We start from the raw sequence: 18920 nt of genomic DNA on the forward strand, positions 1-18920 counted from the left end.
CAATACATTAATCAGAATAGGTTAAGATAATGTACGTAATCATCATTATATCAGCAGAGCATATATCTCAGTTATTAGACACTACACTCTGTAGATGCTCCTTAAAATGAGTATCATCGCTCACCTTTCACCATAGTTGACCCAGAGTTGATTAAAATCAGCCTTAAGATACTTAGTTGACTACTAAGAGTTTATTACCTCCGGTTCAAAATCAGCATTCTCAACATCTATAACCTGCTAACAAGGAACAAAGTTACAAGACAGAAATTCTAAGTTAATTTAAACTAAATAAGATCAGTAAAAGATTAAAAATGCCCTGCAGATTTCTTTCAAGTATATACACCAGCAAAAGCCGAACACAGTTCAATCCCTCGTTGAGACGTGACAAAGGATTTAGATGACAAAAAAAAAAAAAAAAAAAACCTGTGAGAGCTGCAAAATATAAACAACTGTAAAAACCGTGACTATTTTACGCGTAGAAGCATGCAATGGAAAGTCAAAAAAGCCGTGACGAAGAATATAAGATGTCAACAGTTAGTAGAATATCTATTCATGTTTCTCCACTTATCCTTGAGATCAACCTGTGGGAAAAAAAAACCACATCAAAAAGTGCATGATTATGTGCAGGCATTTCCGTTAGTAACATAACTTTTTTATTTTCCTAACCTCTGTTCTCCCTTCAAATTCACAAGAGTGCAGAGTCAAGATGAACTTCCAGGAATTTCCAAACCTTAGTTAGGGAAACTAGAATCCATGAGGACAAAGAGCTCTTATATATAGGAATAGAACGTAGCACAGTTATACCTCATCACATCGTTCCGCAAAACTTCCTCTTCGTGGGGAGACCATCTTTTGTTCTTTCTTCTAGCCAAAATCAGTTTATTATCGCTCTTTCTCTTTGGCTTGGGTGTGCTGATTCTTCTCCTATTCCCAGTTTTCGGTTCAGCCGAGACATCAACATCGTCTTTACACTGTGACCACACCAATATATATATAGAGTTCAGACTTAAAACTAACAATTCACTCCATAAAAACTGAGGTTATGATTCGAGTGAGAGTGAATGTGTACTCTTAGAGAGACATTGGGAAAGAAATGCCCACCCAAATTTCATTTAGTTAGGGCTATTTCATAGGCATTAGACCATTCCAAAATAAAATGGACTGAATAAAAGATGTATCAAGTTACTGAGTAAATAATGATGTACTTACATTGCTGGTCTGAACACCCTTTTTAACAACTGGCTTTTGCACGTTTTGTCGAGCTTCTTCTTCCTCCTCTTTGCTCAGGGTTTCTGTGGGAAGCTCGATATTTTCCGGGATCACGATCTTCTCATCCCCTTGTAAAAAGTTCGGACTTGGCTGTTGTTTAGGCGAGATATCAACGCCATTATCCAACTGCGAGCACACCGATAAATATAGAGTGAGAGTTCAAAATTAAATTTAACCAGTCAACCCATAAAAATATCCGACTGAAAGTTATGATTCGAGTGAGTGTACTCTTAAAAAGACATTGGGAAAGAAACGCCAATCGAAATTTCAATAAAATAGGACTATTTCACTATAACAAATAAGATGGACTAAATAAACATGTATGAAGTTACCACGGAAATAACAATGTACTTACTTCGCTGGTCTGAACAGCCTTTTTGACAACTGGCTTTAGCACATTTTGTCGAGCTTCTTCTTCCTCCTTTTGGCTCGGGGTTTCCGAGGGAGGCTCGATATTTTCCGGGATCACAATCTTCTCATTCGGACTTGGCTGTGGTTTAGGCGAGATATCAGCGCCATTATCCAACTGTGAGCACATAATTCAAATTCAAAAGACAAACCATTTACTCAATTGAGTTAAGTTCTGCTAAGATCTTCGCTAGTCAGATCACAGCCTATAACTTCTTTCTCTTACCCAAAAACAAACATTACATTCATTAAAATATTGAATTTGAGCATATTAATCAAGCAATCAATGAAACAGAAAAATAACATTATTTTTACCTCAATGACCAAGTCTTTTACAGAATCAGGCACCGATCGCTCTTCTTCCTCTTTGAGATAAGCTTGAACCAGAAGAAGAGCTACGTTCCTCGTGTTCGATCCACAAAGCTCAGTGCACACGGCTTGGTCATGGAAGCTCAGCTCGATCTTTTCGCGGAACTTCTTGAGCTCTCCGGTGACGAGCTTGCATTCTCCGCCACGCTCCTCTAACCCTCCGATCCGCCGCCGCCAGATTCGATCGACGGCGTTCAGGTACTTCGGTCCGGGCTCGCCCCCACCTCCGACGAGAATCGCCGCCGTGCATTCCAGCGCCACCGCGCGATACGCCGTGATTATCGACTCCGGCGTCGATTCGCCTAAAGCTCCGTCCAGCTTCTCCATGGTTTCTAGGTTATCGAGAATGGTTTCGTCGACCAAACCGTACAAAATTTTGGATTTGATAAGTCCAAGAGTCTCGATCTTCTTCGATAACGAACTCTTTGCCAAGTCGAACAATTCCTCGCTCATTTCTTCTACACGGATATCGAGACGAAGAAACAGGCTCAAAGATTCACAGATATTTCACATCGATATTTATTCGCTAATCAGTATGAGTTAGGAAATGAATCAACAGAAATACGAAAAATGAACAGAACGAGACAACGGAGAAAAATATCATACGCTTTTTCTCTTCTTTTTCTTCTCCCTTCTTCTTTTCAACGGAGTGAAAGCAAAGAAGAAACGGATAGGAGTTGTGAGAGTGCAGAGAGAGAGAGAGAGATGAGATACTCATACTTGTATGCAAAGGCACTGAAGAGTCCTATTTCAAAAATTGGTAACAGACTAAATAGTAGAATAGCTATGATGATGAATATTAGTATATTTGGGGGGATAATTGAGCTTAAACATGATTACACAATGTTGTGTAAAATAATGGCAAGATATATAAATATAAATAAAACAAATATTGAAATCGGGGGGTAGTTTTTGCGTTTATAATAATGGATTGATTAGCTCCGAGCATCTAACTTGTTTGATATTACCTCCTTCCTGCGAGATTTTTTATTGTGTGAGGAGATGTGTTCAATACTCCGAGATAGTTATTATCTTTATTATTTGATCTTTACAAGATTTATTTCTAACATGAGCTTAAATAATATATATAATCAAATATTTTGTATGTATGAATTAAAAAAATAGTGAAAAAAGAGATATGAATATCGTTAATTATAGTCGTACCGCAATTCTGCTTTTACTTATTAGCAATTTGTTGGTCACTTGAAACATATTGCGGGAGTTGATTAACGTCAATAATATCCCGTGCCGCATAATATATTTATACTGCATGCGTAAACCGTAAAAAAAAGTATCCCGTGAGAAATTTAAACAAAAATAAATAAAAAAATAGATTTTTGCATACGTAGATTTATTATACATAAATTTAAAAAATATAATTTGCGTACATATAGTTTTCATAGAGTTTTGTTCATCATTTGATCGACATTAATTTTAACTTTGTAGCCTCTTGAGAAAGCACGGGATCCAAGTCATGAAAATACCACTTTGGTTAGTGTGACTTTCATTGTCTAACAAAAGTACAATTTTTTGCCTTCCGGAGGTTAATGAAAGTGGTATTTCCGTTAGATAATTTTTTGGCTTAGTGGAAAGAGGTATTTTTTATTTTGAATTAAAAATAATAATTAATAAGAAACAAATAATACCAGCCGTTAGATGTGTAATTATAAACGGTTCAAAATTTTTTTAATTAAAAAATATAAATGCAAATGAGTAATGGAAGTTAACAGAATGGATGACTTCCGATAGCCTTCTTCCACTTTCAAAATGTTATTGGAAGAGTTCCTTTCGATACCGTTAGTTACGGAAATGGTATTTCCGTGAGACACAAAAAAAAAGCAAATGAAAATCTTCATTCCGATAACTACCGTACCGTTAGCCCACCATGATATCCAAGTCGATCAAATATGCATTGATTTTAGGGCTTGTCCCGCAATGTACTTTGTAAGAAATTATTGAAGACCAATAGAAATAGAAGATACATAATTAATCCCCATATGGTATTCATAGTTTAAAAAAAACCAAAATCAATTACGGATAAGGAACGCTTAATGAACATCAGATGCATCATAAATTCTCCTTATGTCGATAATTTTGACCATGGTAAAATGGAAAAACTAATTAGCTCGTCATGGATATAGATGAAATTTTTGTTGACGACTTCAAATTCTTTTCGAAACATTGAACTTCCATTAACTTTGTTTTTTTTTTTTAATTTATTATAAAAATAGTCAAATTATAATAAAAATACTGGTAGTTTAAACAAATAAAAATTCACGAAAAAGTGCTTAACCTCAATTAACTTATATTTAAATCAATTAAGATTAACGCTTACTTAAATTTTACCAAAATGTTGATTTCAAGCTGGTTTATTGTAATTATACTCTCTAGACCCGAGTAATATTTACAATTCGAGTGATATTTGACCGGACAATGGTCTCAAGTGCACTCTCAAGCTCGACTAATCTATAAAAACAACTCTCGATTAGACTTACCCTTCAATTATATATAGATTATACGAAGATTACTTTTTCTTATATCGTTATGATCCAGTATCATAGCCAATTAGAAATGGACCACCTTAAAATGGAATGTGAGCTAATTCATAAACTATAGTACTTTTCTCAGCTTTTAAAATCTTAGCTCTTCATTTTCTCTTTACTTTCGGGAACTAGGTTTTGGACAAATCTCGATACCAATTCATAAACGAAATTGAATTTTTTTCGAAAAAATGGGGTAAACCGATCGATTTTTAGACCGGTGGCTCAATTTCGAAGGCCCAAATCATTTAAACATTGAAAATTGGCTTTTCATGCCTAATTTCATTGTTTGGGATTGTCTAAATATAAACTTCCTATTTATATCTTTTTTTTGTTCAAGTTTTTCCTTGTTTTTCTTCGTGAGGGACTTTTAGACAGTATTATAAGTGGTTAGCTTTGGTTGTATACTTGTATTCCAAATGTATTTGAAGGTTACATTTGCCCAGTTGTCCTACACGTGTAATAGCGTGTTAGAGCATCTTTAATGGTGTTTGGCTTAACAACGTTAAGGACTTGCTTGCAATTAGGAGAAGTGTTAAGCTATTTGTTTAACTATTATTTGGCAATTTGACTATGTGATTGGCTAGAGATATTAGTTTTATAGAACTACTTACTTAAGCAAAATACATGAGACCCAATACATTGAATTATACAACTTCTATTAAAAAAAATTATAGTTTAACAAGTGGAAATTGAATAACAAAAAACAAAAATAGAAATTGACAAGTGGGATAAACTTAAGCAAGAGGAGAAATTAGCTTACCATTGTGGATGATTTAGCTTAAATAAGTTGTATTTTGGTATGACTTATGTGGCATGGTAAACTAATTTGACATTAGCTTACCATTAAATATGCTCTTATACAGTCTTACGTTTTGCATTTGGTTGATATTTCCAATGTTTTGTTATTTTATTTAATTTTTTTTTATTCTTTATTTTTTATTCTTTTATTATTTTTTATTTATTTATTTTGCTTAGTATGATCAATCTTTCAATGCTCTAAAAATATAAATAAATAAATTTTTTAATTATTATAAACTCTTAAATTTTTCATCTAATTAATTAAAAATATAATAATTACTCATTATTATATATACATAGAAAGAAAAAGAAAGCATAAACTTTACTGTTAAGTCTAGTCCAAATTGCCCTTTAAAATTTTATAATTAGATAACTTGTCTTTAGAAAATATTATAAAATTGCCATTCTGATTTAGCAAATAAAGATTAGAAAAAAGGAAAAGAAATGAATTTTTTTTATGTCCACAAAAAATTACAAATTTAAAATTAATTTAAAATTATCAATTTATCACTGCTTGATCAAATTTAACTTAGATTATCTTGGATATATGACGGTTGGTATTCTTCGTGTGTATATATATGACGGTTGGTATTCTTCGTGTGTATATATGTACAGACAAGGCCGAACCCGTAATAATTCAAAAGGAATCAAAGTAACAAATATCATTTTATCGGTTAACAACATCTAAAGAATGTATTAGTATCTTGCTTTATAAATCAACCACGTGGGTATTCAGCTTGTCATACATACAAATAAAATCATATAATTTGTTATCACTTAGTTACAAAAGAGGACAATAATCTGTAAATATAATATATTAAATATGACTATTTTTTAATTTATCTTAATATTTTTATTAGAACATTATTATAAGTAAATGTTTGTATTTATTTATTTATTGGATACTTCTCCATAAACACGATAAATTTCATCGGTACAGCTTATCTTTAATGTCATTAGATACTTCGAAAAATAATTGGTATCTCTTAAAATACTAGTAAAATCTGAATTTCGATATGATATCGATAATGGTATTTCAATTTGCGGACTGTATACAGTTTGTGTAGGTTGCAGGAATAAAAATGTTTATTTGTATTTAATAACAAAATATATGTGTATTCCACAATTTTGTTATTATAAGGAAAAATATCAAGAGTATCCCTCGTGTTTAATCGAAATGCGAGATTTATTCTTTCGATTTTTAGAAATATCAGACATATCCCTTCAGTTTAATATAAATGACATATACCTCACTTAAAAAATGTTATATTACATCATAATTTTCGTTTATTTTTTTCAAAAAAATAATTTGAACTCCCCAAAATACCCTCAATAGAATAAATATTTATTTACTATTTTATTTAAAAAAAAATCAAAATCTCTCTTTATAAAAAAAATCCGTAACTTTTTATAATGAAATTTTTTAATTTAATTTTTTTGTATATAGAATAGAAAAAAAAATTATTTCATTAATGGTATTTTGGGGAGTTCAAATTTTGTGTGTAAAAAATAAACGAAAATACTGATATTGGTAATATAACATTTTTTAGGGGAGGTATATGTCATTTATATTAAACTTAAGGGATATACCTGATATTTTTAGAAATCGAAGGGATAAATCTCGCATTTCGATTAAACACAAGGGATACGGTCGATATTTTTCTTTATTACAATGATATTGTCAATTTAAAAACTCTTCCCTGACGGCCTTATCAAATAAAAAAAAAAAAAAAAACTTTTTGACTTTTTCAACGGGATAATGATGTATTTGCTCATTTCAATAAAAGCCCTTCACTTTTTTTCCTCATTACTATCGTGGCTGAATTAAATGAATCTTTGACTTTTCATCTATTTAAGTCTAAAAAAACAATTTGAACTTTTACATCTCTCTCCAATCTCCACAATGGAAGTGACCGAGGGATTCAACGAGAAGCGATGGTCTCTGAAGGGACTCACAGCCCTTGTGACCGGAGGAACTAAAGGCATTGGGTAACAATTACTTATTTGTTTATTCAATCAATTAATATTCTTGTCGTTTTAATCAGATGATTGAAATGACGTTGTTTATCATAAACTAGATACGCGATAGTGGAAGAATTGGCCGGGCTTGGGGCTTCGGTGCACACGTGTGCTCGTACGGAAAAGGATGTCGATGAGAGGGTTCGAGAATGGAAGGCCAAAGGCTACAACGTCACAGGCTCTGTGTGTGACGTCACTTCTTGTGCTCAGAGACGAGAGCTCTTAAACACCGTCTCTTCAATTTTTGATGCCAAGCTTAACATACTCGTGAGTTTAATTACTTTGATTCTCTCTTCTTTTTAAAAAAAAAAAAAAAAAAAAAACTGAACTGGTATCAATTTCTAAAAAGCTCGTTATTTCACATCGAATTCTAATCACAATTCAAAATTTTGCAAACCGCATAATTAACTGTTCACTGAAGATCTATCTATCTATTTTTTTGTTTTTGTTTTTGTTAAGAGTGTTTTGTGACGTATTACTGAGTATTTGCCTATTTGGCATCAGGTTACTGAACACGTTGTTTAGTACTAAGTTTTTTTTTGAAAAATAGAAATATATTATTAATCATAGCGTTCTTGATTAATTACAGACTCTATCGAAAGAGGGTAATCCTCCAACCAAATGAGTTTATCATCTATGAAAAGAGCGTAAGTTGTTAAACCATGGGCTGCCATGTTGGCTTCCCTATAGATGTGAGACAACTTTACTCCTGGAAAGTTAGACAATAAACTAGATACATCCGACAAATGGAACTAAACTCATTCTTGAAGATAGTTTCCTTCTCATGAGCTTGTACCACAATCTTAGCATCTGACTCCACAAAGTGGATAGACAGAAACACTTCCAAAGCCCAAGATAAGCCATAGCGGAGAGCGGGAGCTTCAGCTTCTTTGACCGTGAATTTGCCTGGGAGATTTTGAGCCAATGCAGCCATAACCAGTCCAGAAGAGTTGCGAAACACGGCTCCAACTCCAAAGTAGTTTGAAGATTTAGGAAATGAAGCATCGACGTTGAGCTTGTAGTGGTCGCAACTTGGGGGTATCCATCTTGCTTGGGAGTGGTCCTGTCTGGGTTCAGGACCACTCGGCAAACGATATGTAGAAGACCGTCTGGATTGGACAGACTAAAAATAAGATGAAAATTTGTATATGCTTAGATATGACTCTATTCATATTTAGAAACACAAAGGTCCTTGTTTTTTAAAAGTCCTTAATCAGAATTTATCAAGATTTGAAAGTAACGAGTTTTCACAAATAAAAGGGTTAAATTTTTTGTCCTAAGATATTAATTGGATTTGGTACAATTATTTTTCCCTATGATTAGATTGGTCAAAGCTAAAGCTAAGAAAACAAATACGACAACTTTCTTTAATTATTTTAATTATTTATAAGAGACCACCAATAAATTAGGGACCACAATCATTCTATCCAGTGGATCTTGAACTTGATGATCAATAATAGATTTATAATTTTAGTTTCGGAAACAATAGGAGCTACAATGATTGGAAACAATTAGAGCCGGTGAAAACTGCTTATGACAGTTTTTTTCATTTTTGTCGCCATGCTAATGTATATAAATTTTTTATCGTGCAAGTTGTAAAACAATCATTTTTCTTAATATTTACCAAAAAAATTTTAAGATAGTTTCTATTTAACTTTATTTACTGTTTATAATCTCCATTCCGGATTGACCGAATTGGTACAAAAGTGTTTACGGTTTGAAAAAACACTATTTAAAAAAAAAAATTAAAACAACCACCATTTTAAAAATATACTTTTACAAACACTATACATGTAAGCTTCCTATAAATATAGGATCCATTAAATATAGTTATATTTACAGTTTCACAGTGCTAAATGATCAACGTTTCGTATTGACGTAAATATTCCACCATTTTATTTCAATGAAATGACAAATCAGGAATGAAACGTTGGCTATATAGCAATCCCAAAAGTTTTAGTTGACTAGTTACCTAATTTTTTGATAAATATATGAAATATTTGGAATTAAAAAAAATGGCACGACCTTAGGTGAACAACGCAGGAACGGTGATAATAAATGGAGCGACGAAATACTCGATGGAAGAGTACACGACGATAATGAGCAACAACGTCGAAGCTCCGTACCATCTCTCCCAAATTGCACACCCTCTCTTAAAAGCCTCCGCTAACGCTACCATTGTCTTTGTGTCCTCCGTTGCTGGTCTCATCGCTTTGCCCAATCTCTCTGCATACGCGGCCTCAAAAGGTGAGATAATATCTATATTATACTTCTAAACTGATTTTTTTTTTGGTAATGATTTTTGTATCTTAAAAATTTACAAATTAACGTCTGAATTTTGTTTTACATATTAACCCCTAATGTACGATCTAGTGAGTCCTGATGAGAATCAAGACTAAAATATATTTGACGTTGGATTAGAGTGCCTATAAATTGTTGGGAATGTTTTATTTTTGATGTTTCAGGAGCAATCAACCAAATTACAAAGAATTTGGCTTGTGAATGGGCAAAAGATGGAATTCGTACAAACACCGTGGCACCTTGGGGAGTCAGAACTAAAGTCGCACCACCAAATGTATGTCATTATACTATTCTTTTATGTTTCATTTCATAAATTAAAAAATAAAAATAAAAATTCACAATACTAGTATATCTTAATCAGGACGCTGATGATGAACACGAAGAATTTAGGAAAGTATTCATGAGAACTCCGATCTTACGATTGGCGGAGCCCAACGAGGTCGCATCGGTCATTGCATTTCTTTGCCTTCCGGCGGCTTCGTATGTCAACGGACAAATCATAAGCGTCGACGGAGGACTCACCGCTGGCGGTTTTTAGATGTTATTCCATATTTATCTTCATTTCCCTTTTGTGATAATAATAATAATAATAATAATATGAAGAATAGATTTTATTAGTGGTAAAAGAGGCCTTCTTATATAAGCTTTGATTAGCTTTTTCGCTTGTGATACTTGAACCGAAGAAACTGCAAATTATACCCTTTATATTATGAAATATTATACTTTTTTCTAGGGCTGCGTATTAGGAACTCAATGTAATAATCGGACTATAAATGTGGTAGCTAGCTTGGTCTAGCGGTAATCTCACACTCACCTCGACGGAGAGGTCATGGGTTCAAGCCCCCATGGGATGCAGAAATGCATGCCCCTTAGGATTTATTCTAATAAATATGTAATCTTGGCCGATAGTGCCACCTGCGTTTTGCACTGCTAATATATCATGTAATCTTGGCCGATAGTGCCCCTACTAAAAAAAAAAAAAAAAAAAAAAAATCGGACTATAAATTATTGCATTTTACCAATATGTAGCACAAAGGAAGAAGTGCATTCTTGTAAAACACTTTCAAATGACACATAGAATAGTATTTATAGAAAGAAAAATAATTACCTTTGTGTCAAATGCCTTGATTTTAGTCATACTTATGATCATTTCCCATTTAAGAGGGGGATATTAAATTCCACCACTTAATGGGGTTCGTGGGTCCAAAACCTTATTTGAGAACCACGTCATCGTACACAAACGACAATAAAACAGATGAGACGACATCTCTTATAAACTAAAATTGATTTTCGTTCCATTTTTCTCATATATATATATATAGTGTTTTTATAAGTTGTAAGCGATCAAAAATAGTGTATTTTTCTTAAAATGAAAAGGTAAACGATAACCACCAGTTAAATGAAACCCAAGCCAGTAAAACTTTTGAAATAATTAAACATAAAAAATGATTTTTGTAAAGAAATTTTTTTGGTGATAAAAACTTTAGACATGCTTTTTTTACAATTAATTTAAAAAGACACTATCACATGAAATTTCTATAAATTAAAAATAAAGATCAATTTCAATTTGGTTAAAGAAGAAAGCTAAAGCCATTTAAAACTTTAGAATAATCGTTTAAACAATACCAAGTATAAAGTTAATTAACCAATTTCATTTTGAGTTAATTTCAAATTGAGAATATAGAATATTGATATTAAATTGAAGATTCAGATTTTTTTTTTTGCTAAAGAGAATTTAAAATTAATGTTGGTGAGATAAAATGAGTTAAAAACAGGAATTATGTCGATGAGATAAAAATGAGAATATGGGATATTGATATTGCATTGTAGATTCATATTGATAAAAAAAAATGAGTAAATTTCATTTTTGAATTTTTGGCGGGATAAAAACAGGAACAAGGATTAGATCAGAAATCAAATTAAAAGAAATTATAAATTATACCTATGTATTCAATGATTTATGGTATTTATATATTAATTTCAAACAAAAATCAGTTGGATTTAATTAAATTGAGTTTAAAAAAAGGGGGGCATAGGCAAGTTAATAGTCATTACCTTTAATTAGCAATTATGAATCCAAAATGTAGAAAAGAAGTATTGTTATCCACGTTATTATTTCACTAATTAAGTTAAAGTTGTGAGACTCAGGGTGCCTCATCATTGTTAGATTAATGTAGTTTAAGGAAGTAACTACACACAAGACACAATTATATAAGACGGTACAAAATGTAATCATTATATCAAAGCCCGTAGGCTTTATTTGGTGTAGCTAATAAAGAAAGATCTTAATCAACATATGGTATTAGGAATAGGTGAAGCTAGATTGGAAATGGGGTTATAGTTATACCCCTAACTTATAAAAAAAAAAATTAAAAAAATCTGTTTTTTCACCTCTAAGTATTTACTATTTTTTATATTTGTTTAAACTTACATAATTTTTTTTTTTTTCATATTTGTCTATTTTTACTAAATTGTTTTGAACCCGTACCCATAAATTGATACTGTGCACATTTTGACTCAGCCGTTGATCAGGTTGGGATCTCAGTTCCATTTGATAACGTTAATTATTTATTTTATGCTTTTTCGGGTTAAAATTAGCATAAATTGTTATGTATCCATTCATTTATATGCTGCCCAAGCTTTTCACATCAATTTTCCATGTTTTGGGCAAAGAAGATTTCACATTTTGTAAAGAAGAATAAAAAAAAATGTAGAATCTGGAGTGCACTTATATTATACTTGCACTATTTATGAAGCAATTTTTTTTTTATCATAATGCAAAATGTTGTTGTGGTCCAAAATATCATATTCAAAAGAAAACCACAAATGATCTTTTAATCTTTGCTAATCAAGAGCACCAATACAAAAACCAAGCAATGTCACGACAAAGCGAAGCCATGCAAATGATTTATGCACATGAATAAACATCATCACCAACACCAACTTTTAATTATTTAATACTCTTATTATTAATCCTCAATATGCTCTATAATTAGGACGACCAATATATATATATATATATATATATATATATATATATATATATGTATATGTATATATAAAGCCCATTTAGTGTCTGAAACCTTCACATCCCTCAAAATATTCATACATCTCAATGACAGCATTATTACACTTCCGAGAAGAGAAATAGTACAAGAAACAAAAAATGCAGAGCAAAGAGAAAGAAGAGAGCTTTGTTGTGATAACGGTGATAGAAAACGACAGCAAGAAGAATACAAGAATAGTGTCTCCGAATCCAAAGTCTTCGTTGAACTTCTCAAGCATGAAGATATTCAACAAGTTTAGGAAGCTTCTGATGAGGCTAATATTTTCTCTTCCTTCTTCTTCTTCTTCGGAGAGAAACAACAATAATAGCGAGAGGTTTGAGCCTCCAAAGACTTCATGCAGTTCCTACTATTCCTCACATTCTCACTATAACGAAGCCATCGCTGACTGTATCGAGTTCTTCAACAAGTCCCATGATCAAGACGATAATGCTCGAAGCTCCGATTTCATGGTTTGAACTTTTCGTTGATTAAATCTCTTCCTTAATTTCTTTTGTGTGATATATATGCTTTTCATATCATTTCCATTTGTGTATACGTACTCCTTTTTCCAGCCTTCTCAAAAAAGAAGAGAGGCTCAATTCATTTGCATACTCGTTTTTTTTTTTTTTTTTTTTTGGTCTTCTTTTATTAATCTGAGGTGGTTGATGTAAATCGTTACAGCTCCGACGTATCCAAAAACTAATGTCGTTTTTGCATCAACAGAAAACTACATGTCGTTTGCATGAAGACTGGGCATGAAATTACAAATAACATTTATCTGGCTTGTATAGAAGTGAAGGGTACTTCCACTACTGTGTGGAAATAATAAACAAATAATTGGCTGTTTAAGTCACAGAATGTGTAGCAATTTAATTTTAGCCACCCTTTCGTTAATTTCTCGTAAATAGTCATCTTGCTTATGTGGCAACTTATTAATTAAATTAGTTTTACATTTTTGCCCTTACGCTATTTTAATTAGGCAGATTTTTTTTTTAAATTTCTAATTAAATATTGAAAGCGAATAGGGATGTTTTCAAATTTGAAATTTGAATTTTGAGCAGATTTTGAAAGTTCTCAGCCATTAATTGTTATATATTTGGAAATTTTCGGCGTTGACTTTAGGTAATTAGTTTATATTTTCGTGCAATTAATTATAGATAAAATCTGTAAATATATTCTTTATTCATTGCTATTATTTTGTCTTCCATATATTCATAATTTCCAGAATTTTCGTGCTCAAAATATTTCCAGATTTTTTTTTTCAGTGCAAATACACGATTATACTGTAAATATACTGTAAATAAGCTTTGTATTTACAGTGAATATACTGTAAATATGCTTTGTTTTTACAATGAATATACTGTAAATAAGCTTCGTATTTACACGAATATACTGTAAATATGATTTCTATTTACACGAACATACTGAAAAAAAAATGTTCTTCGCGGAGTCCATAATATCGATCGGGACCTTTGAACGCAGATTATTCTCTTCTCGGAAAATTCAAACAGGGAGCACGAGAGAAAAAACAATCAATCTCTTGAATTCCGACGGTTCTCTTTGATGAATACCTTCTCAATTCGATGAATTTTCACGGGAAATACCTTCTCAATTTGATGAATTCCGACGGTCCTCTTTGATTCCAGCCGAACTCCTCGTCAATCTCTTCTCGGCAACTCCCGGCGACTCCCCGGTCCGAGCGCGCGCGGGTTTTGGGTCCGCTCATGACGGGGTGTTTGGTGGTAGTCCGGTCGAGCGTTCTCTTCTTCCTCGAGCTCTCACTCCCTCGATCTCTCTCTCGGCTCTCTCTCTCTCTCGGTTCTCTTTCATCTTTCTTCTTTTTTTTTTTTTTTTGAAAAACTATAAATGGGAGTGGTTGTGGTTAAGTGTGAACGCAGCTACACGGTTATAATTACCTTCTTGATATTCGAGAGCATTAATAACCAAATATTTGACTTGATTACGTGTAAATAGCCGATAGAAACTGGGCGGGAAAACAAAAGGGTAGTCTAGTCATATTTTGGCTGTAAATAAATCCTCCTGATTATTTACCATTTATTAACAAAATGTGGGCTAAAAATAAATTGCCTATTTTCAGGAGGCTATATAGCTTAATTACCCAATAATAAATTGATTTTGGGTTTGAAGTTTTGGGGCAAAAGAATTTTAAGCCCAAATTTATGTTGCCAAAGACCAATTTGTAGATAATTTTATGGAGTTTTCTAGAAGATAAGGATAATGTTGGAATTGTAAAATATATTATAGAATAAAGTTTGTGTTGTAAAAAATACAGACAATTGATTTAAGATTGCACTAGTATAAATAGGGTTTGCACTTGAATTTATATCAAGGCAAAAATTATAAATGCTCAATAATAAAACATAGCATTACCTAAACCATAATCATCCTTCTTCTTCTTCGGAGTGAAACAATAATAGTATATATTGGTTAATTTTGGAAATCAAATCATCAATTTTACTAAAATTCAGTTCAAATTCCAATATATCCATATATTTGTCTTAGAAGGTTTAAGCCCAAATTTGTACTGTCTAACACTCTAACTCTAACTTCTATATGATTCCATGAAGTTCTCTAAAAGATAAGTATAAGATTAAATTGTGGAGAATATTTAAGTTAGTTTTGACAAAATCTAGTATAAATAAGGGTCGCGTAATTGACAAATCAAAATTTATGAACACCCGATAATACAATGATTTCCCTATCCTTTTTTTTTTTTTTTTTTTTTTTTTTTCGTTTGTAATACAAAACATTGAATAAAAACCATGGTGGGGTTTCAGTAGCAAAACAAGTCATATTTATTTATTATTATATAAATTATTATTGACACCTTCCTCTCCATATGAGCAAAGTAAATATTTAAATCAATTCTTTTGCATTTTATTGGAATCAAAGTACATAGCAAGGTCATTTTATTAGACAATCGTGTATATTATAGATGTGAGACACTGATTTCAAATATTGGCAAACACGAAAGTAAAACAAAAAAGCCTAAAAAAAACACAAGTAAAAGTATAGGGAAAGAAAAGGATTATTAGATCTCTTTTATAGATTCAAAAACACCATTATATTTAATTAGTTATTAGTGCTTGGTTTCTTCCTTGAAAAGATGGCGTTAAAGAGAGGAATCATCAAAGGCTTCTTTTTCTTCTTAAGAGAAGAATGTCTCTCAAGTCTCTGAACGCCTTGTGGGATCATTAGCTGTGGCACAGAAGGAGGATTTGCGAACGTGACGTATCTCTTTTTTTGGAACTCTGATGAGGGCTGAGAATGGACGGCTCGGATCGTCTCGAACTTCGAGTCGTTCTCCACGAACTTGACGTCCTCCTCGATCTCCTCATCATCTGGACCGTCCACGCTGCGGCGACTCTCCCACTCTCGCTCCGATCTCAGCCGTTGAAGCTCTTGCTTTGTCTCTTCTAGCTCTTGCTTTGCCTTTTCCAGGCTTTCTTTGGTCTCGTCAAGCTCTTTCTTCCTACTAGACATTCCATGCTCATTTTCATATTCTCCACCATTGTGCATCTAACAAAATGAGCAATACTTTTTTTTTTAATATTGTTCAATTCATGATATCTTTTACTTGTAACACAAGCAACAAACACTCGTACATAATTAATTGCTTGCATTGCATCTAGAGATATAGTAACAGCTTTAATTTTTTACTTTGAACAACTTTATTTAGTAATACACTACTACGTACATATGTGGGATTTCTTCAATCAAAAGCCAACCAAATTTGATACCCTTATGTTTTTTTTCCCTTGTTTTTATGTACTCTATATAAGATTAAACTATTAATACAGTAACATGCAAGATCAGCAAGAAAACATAACAGATAAATTGAAAGCTAAGAATAATGTTACAATACCGTTGATTTAAAAAAAGAAGAAAAAAAAAGAAAGATGAAAACTTGCTTACTATAAAGAGAAATGGTAAGAAAGTCATTTTTAGAACAAATATTGTTTAACAAAATAACTAATATTTTACCACTTTACACTAATATCAAGATCAATTCTTGTAATCTTACAATACAATTATTGATTTTCAAAATAAAAATAAATGGAAGACGAAAACTTGCTTACCATCACATATAAGAGAAATTATATAGGTCCTTTTAAACTGATTAATTTACAAAATGGCTAACATTGACAACTTTAAAATACTAGGCAACTTATAAAATTATTGTCATGTATAGAATCGAAATAGATATACGTACCTGCTTGAGCTTGGTGGTGTTGTAGAGCTCTCCGGCGAGGACTTTTTCACCGAACAAAGTGACAGCCTCTTTCACGGATTTGAACGGAGCTCTCGTGTCAATCTCAGCCCTTGTCATTGTGAAACAACGATCGATCGATGATGTCCAGAGAGAGAGAGAGAGAGAGAGAGAGAGAGAGAGAGAGAGAGAGAGAGAGAGAGAGTAATCTGAAGAGGATATTATATTATGATTTATATGGTGAGCGGTGAGCAAATGGGATGAGCTTCGTTTCTTCGCGTCCACTTCACTAGAATTCTGTTCTGTTATTGGGTAGTGATGTTGAAGCCCATTCGTGTTAATAATATTTATTTGGTCACATTTATTAGGCGTACGATAGAGACTGTTTGCCTATATTTGTGTCCCAAGTCCCAACTCCAAATTTTATATTATTACCACCTAGAGGATGTGTAAACAGGATATTTGCCAAATACTATTTTTTATTTTTTTTTATTTTTTTTTATTTTTATGTGCAAATACTGCTCTATTCGTTTAAGAGTCGAGCTGCCAAGATCGATCACATATTATTAGAACTAAGAAAATATTTCTTAAATCCCTTACAAGCTAAAAAAATTAACTAGTTTAGAGATTGTCTAAAAAAAAATTGAATATTAAGATTAAGAAATAATTATAAATTTATTATGGTGCGAACTTGAAACCGATCGTTCTTTAGTTGGTTTGCTCGTTAACTCATAAACCTGTTTGTTTCACACGGTCTTAACAATTATGTACATGCCGCGACCTTATTCGAAATGAGTATATTTGAGATCTTATGTTCGGTTTGTTTATTGAAATAACAAAAAAACTTTTGTTCAAACTTGACTCATTTACATGATAAACTGAAAATGAACGAGTTTTATTGAACCGAGCCTCGAGTAGCTCACGCGACTAGCTTGGTTGATCTATCGCATAGTTGCATGTAATTTGGCCTTTTGTAATAGAGATAACAAGAGCTCTTTCTTGGATATTACTAATGAAATCAAATGAACAGGAATTTCACAACTCACTACTTTTAGTATCTTAGAGAGTAATATAAGAATATTCTTACCTAAGTATTATTGGTGTAGTGTTCAAGCCCTTGGTTTATTTTCAAGAGGTCATGAGTTCGATTACCACTAAACACCTAAAAACCCACATAGCCCCTGTTAATGTTTCCACTTTTCAGTTCTCTTAATAATATAGGGTCAAGCGGGAACAATAAATATAAAAAATATGTATAAAAATATTTTTTTCTATAAACATGTAACTTTTTTTTTTTTCAAGTTAAAAAAATTCGAGCTAAATATTTCATCGAATAAGGTGTCTATGGTAAAATAATAAAAAAAAGAAAAGAAAAGAAGGGAATAAATTATATAACAAAAAAAAACTCTTAAAGAAAAGGAAAGATCATATTATCATTGTACACACATGATATTAAAATAATTATTTAACAAAAAAAAAAAAAACTCTTAAAGAAAAGGAAAGACCATATTATCATTGTGCACACACGATATTAAAATAGAATTTTATAGTGCACACACGAATAATTTTTCTTCCAAACATCATTTAATAAAGCGCGTTCTAGAAATATGGCAAAAAACAAACCTTTTTTTTTTTTTTTTCACTCATGTTTGTCAAATTTTAGGGATATAGACAAACGGATTGGTAAACAAAAAAAAGTCTGATTTGCCCTTATCTATTAACAAATTCGTCTCTTTCTTCCTCCTACTTTTTTCCTACACATTTTTTTTTCTTCATAAAAACCATATCTATCTCAAATGAGCTCGAAATTGAGTGATTGCAAATCCTACGGATTCGTAACGTTGAGATCTTCAAAAATAGATCTATTGTGTTTGATGAAAAATCATGTTTAATGTCATAGATGTAGAAAAATCATGTTATTACCTTAGACATGGA

The 18920-nt window shown here is 32.0% G+C and overlaps 4 protein-coding genes across 4 annotated transcripts; 2 read left to right on the forward strand and 2 right to left on the reverse strand.

Moving 5' to 3' along the window:
- Positions 1–428: 428 nt before the first annotated feature.
- Positions 429–2603, reverse strand: LOC149392447 (uncharacterized). Its single transcript, XM_089620702.1, has 6 exons — positions 1993–2603; positions 1625–1795; positions 1210–1395; positions 805–971; positions 667–730; positions 429–581 (listed from the first exon to the last, which is right to left on the reverse strand). The coding sequence occupies exons 1-6, from the start codon at positions 2497–2499 to the stop codon at positions 528–530; spliced, it is 1149 nt and encodes a 382-aa protein (XP_089476828.1). The 5' UTR covers positions 2500–2603; the 3' UTR covers positions 429–527.
- A 4655-nt stretch (positions 2604–7258) lies between these two features.
- On the forward strand, positions 7259–10439 carry LOC149392448 (tropinone reductase homolog). The gene is made up of 5 exons (XM_089620675.1): positions 7259–7376; positions 7466–7673; positions 9437–9653; positions 9872–9981; positions 10069–10439. Exons 1-5 carry the CDS (start codon positions 7291–7293, stop codon positions 10243–10245), a joined length of 798 nt encoding a protein of 265 aa, XP_089476801.1. The 5' UTR covers positions 7259–7290; the 3' UTR covers positions 10246–10439.
- A 2371-nt stretch (positions 10440–12810) lies between these two features.
- LOC149392449 (uncharacterized) lies at positions 12811–13573 on the forward strand. The gene is made up of 2 exons (XM_089621294.1): positions 12811–13224; positions 13478–13573. Exons 1-2 carry the CDS (start codon positions 12874–12876, stop codon positions 13511–13513), a joined length of 387 nt encoding a protein of 128 aa, XP_089477420.1. The 5' UTR covers positions 12811–12873; the 3' UTR covers positions 13514–13573.
- Positions 13574–15704: 2131 nt separating this feature from the next.
- LOC149392450 (WEB family protein (DUF827)) lies at positions 15705–17168 on the reverse strand. The gene is made up of 2 exons (XM_089620558.1): positions 16989–17168; positions 15705–16294 (listed from the first exon to the last, which is right to left on the reverse strand). The coding sequence occupies exons 1-2, from the start codon at positions 17103–17105 to the stop codon at positions 15848–15850; spliced, it is 564 nt and encodes a 187-aa protein (XP_089476684.1). The 5' UTR covers positions 17106–17168; the 3' UTR covers positions 15705–15847.
- Positions 17169–18920: the final 1752 nt, after the last annotated feature.

This window comes from Urtica dioica, chromosome 7 (assembly GCF_054948205.1).
Source record: "Urtica dioica subsp. dioica isolate 48M chromosome 7, U.dioica_male_clone48M_v1_H2, whole genome shotgun sequence".
In the NCBI taxonomy this organism is placed as follows: Eukaryota; Viridiplantae; Streptophyta; class Magnoliopsida; order Rosales; family Urticaceae; genus Urtica; species Urtica dioica.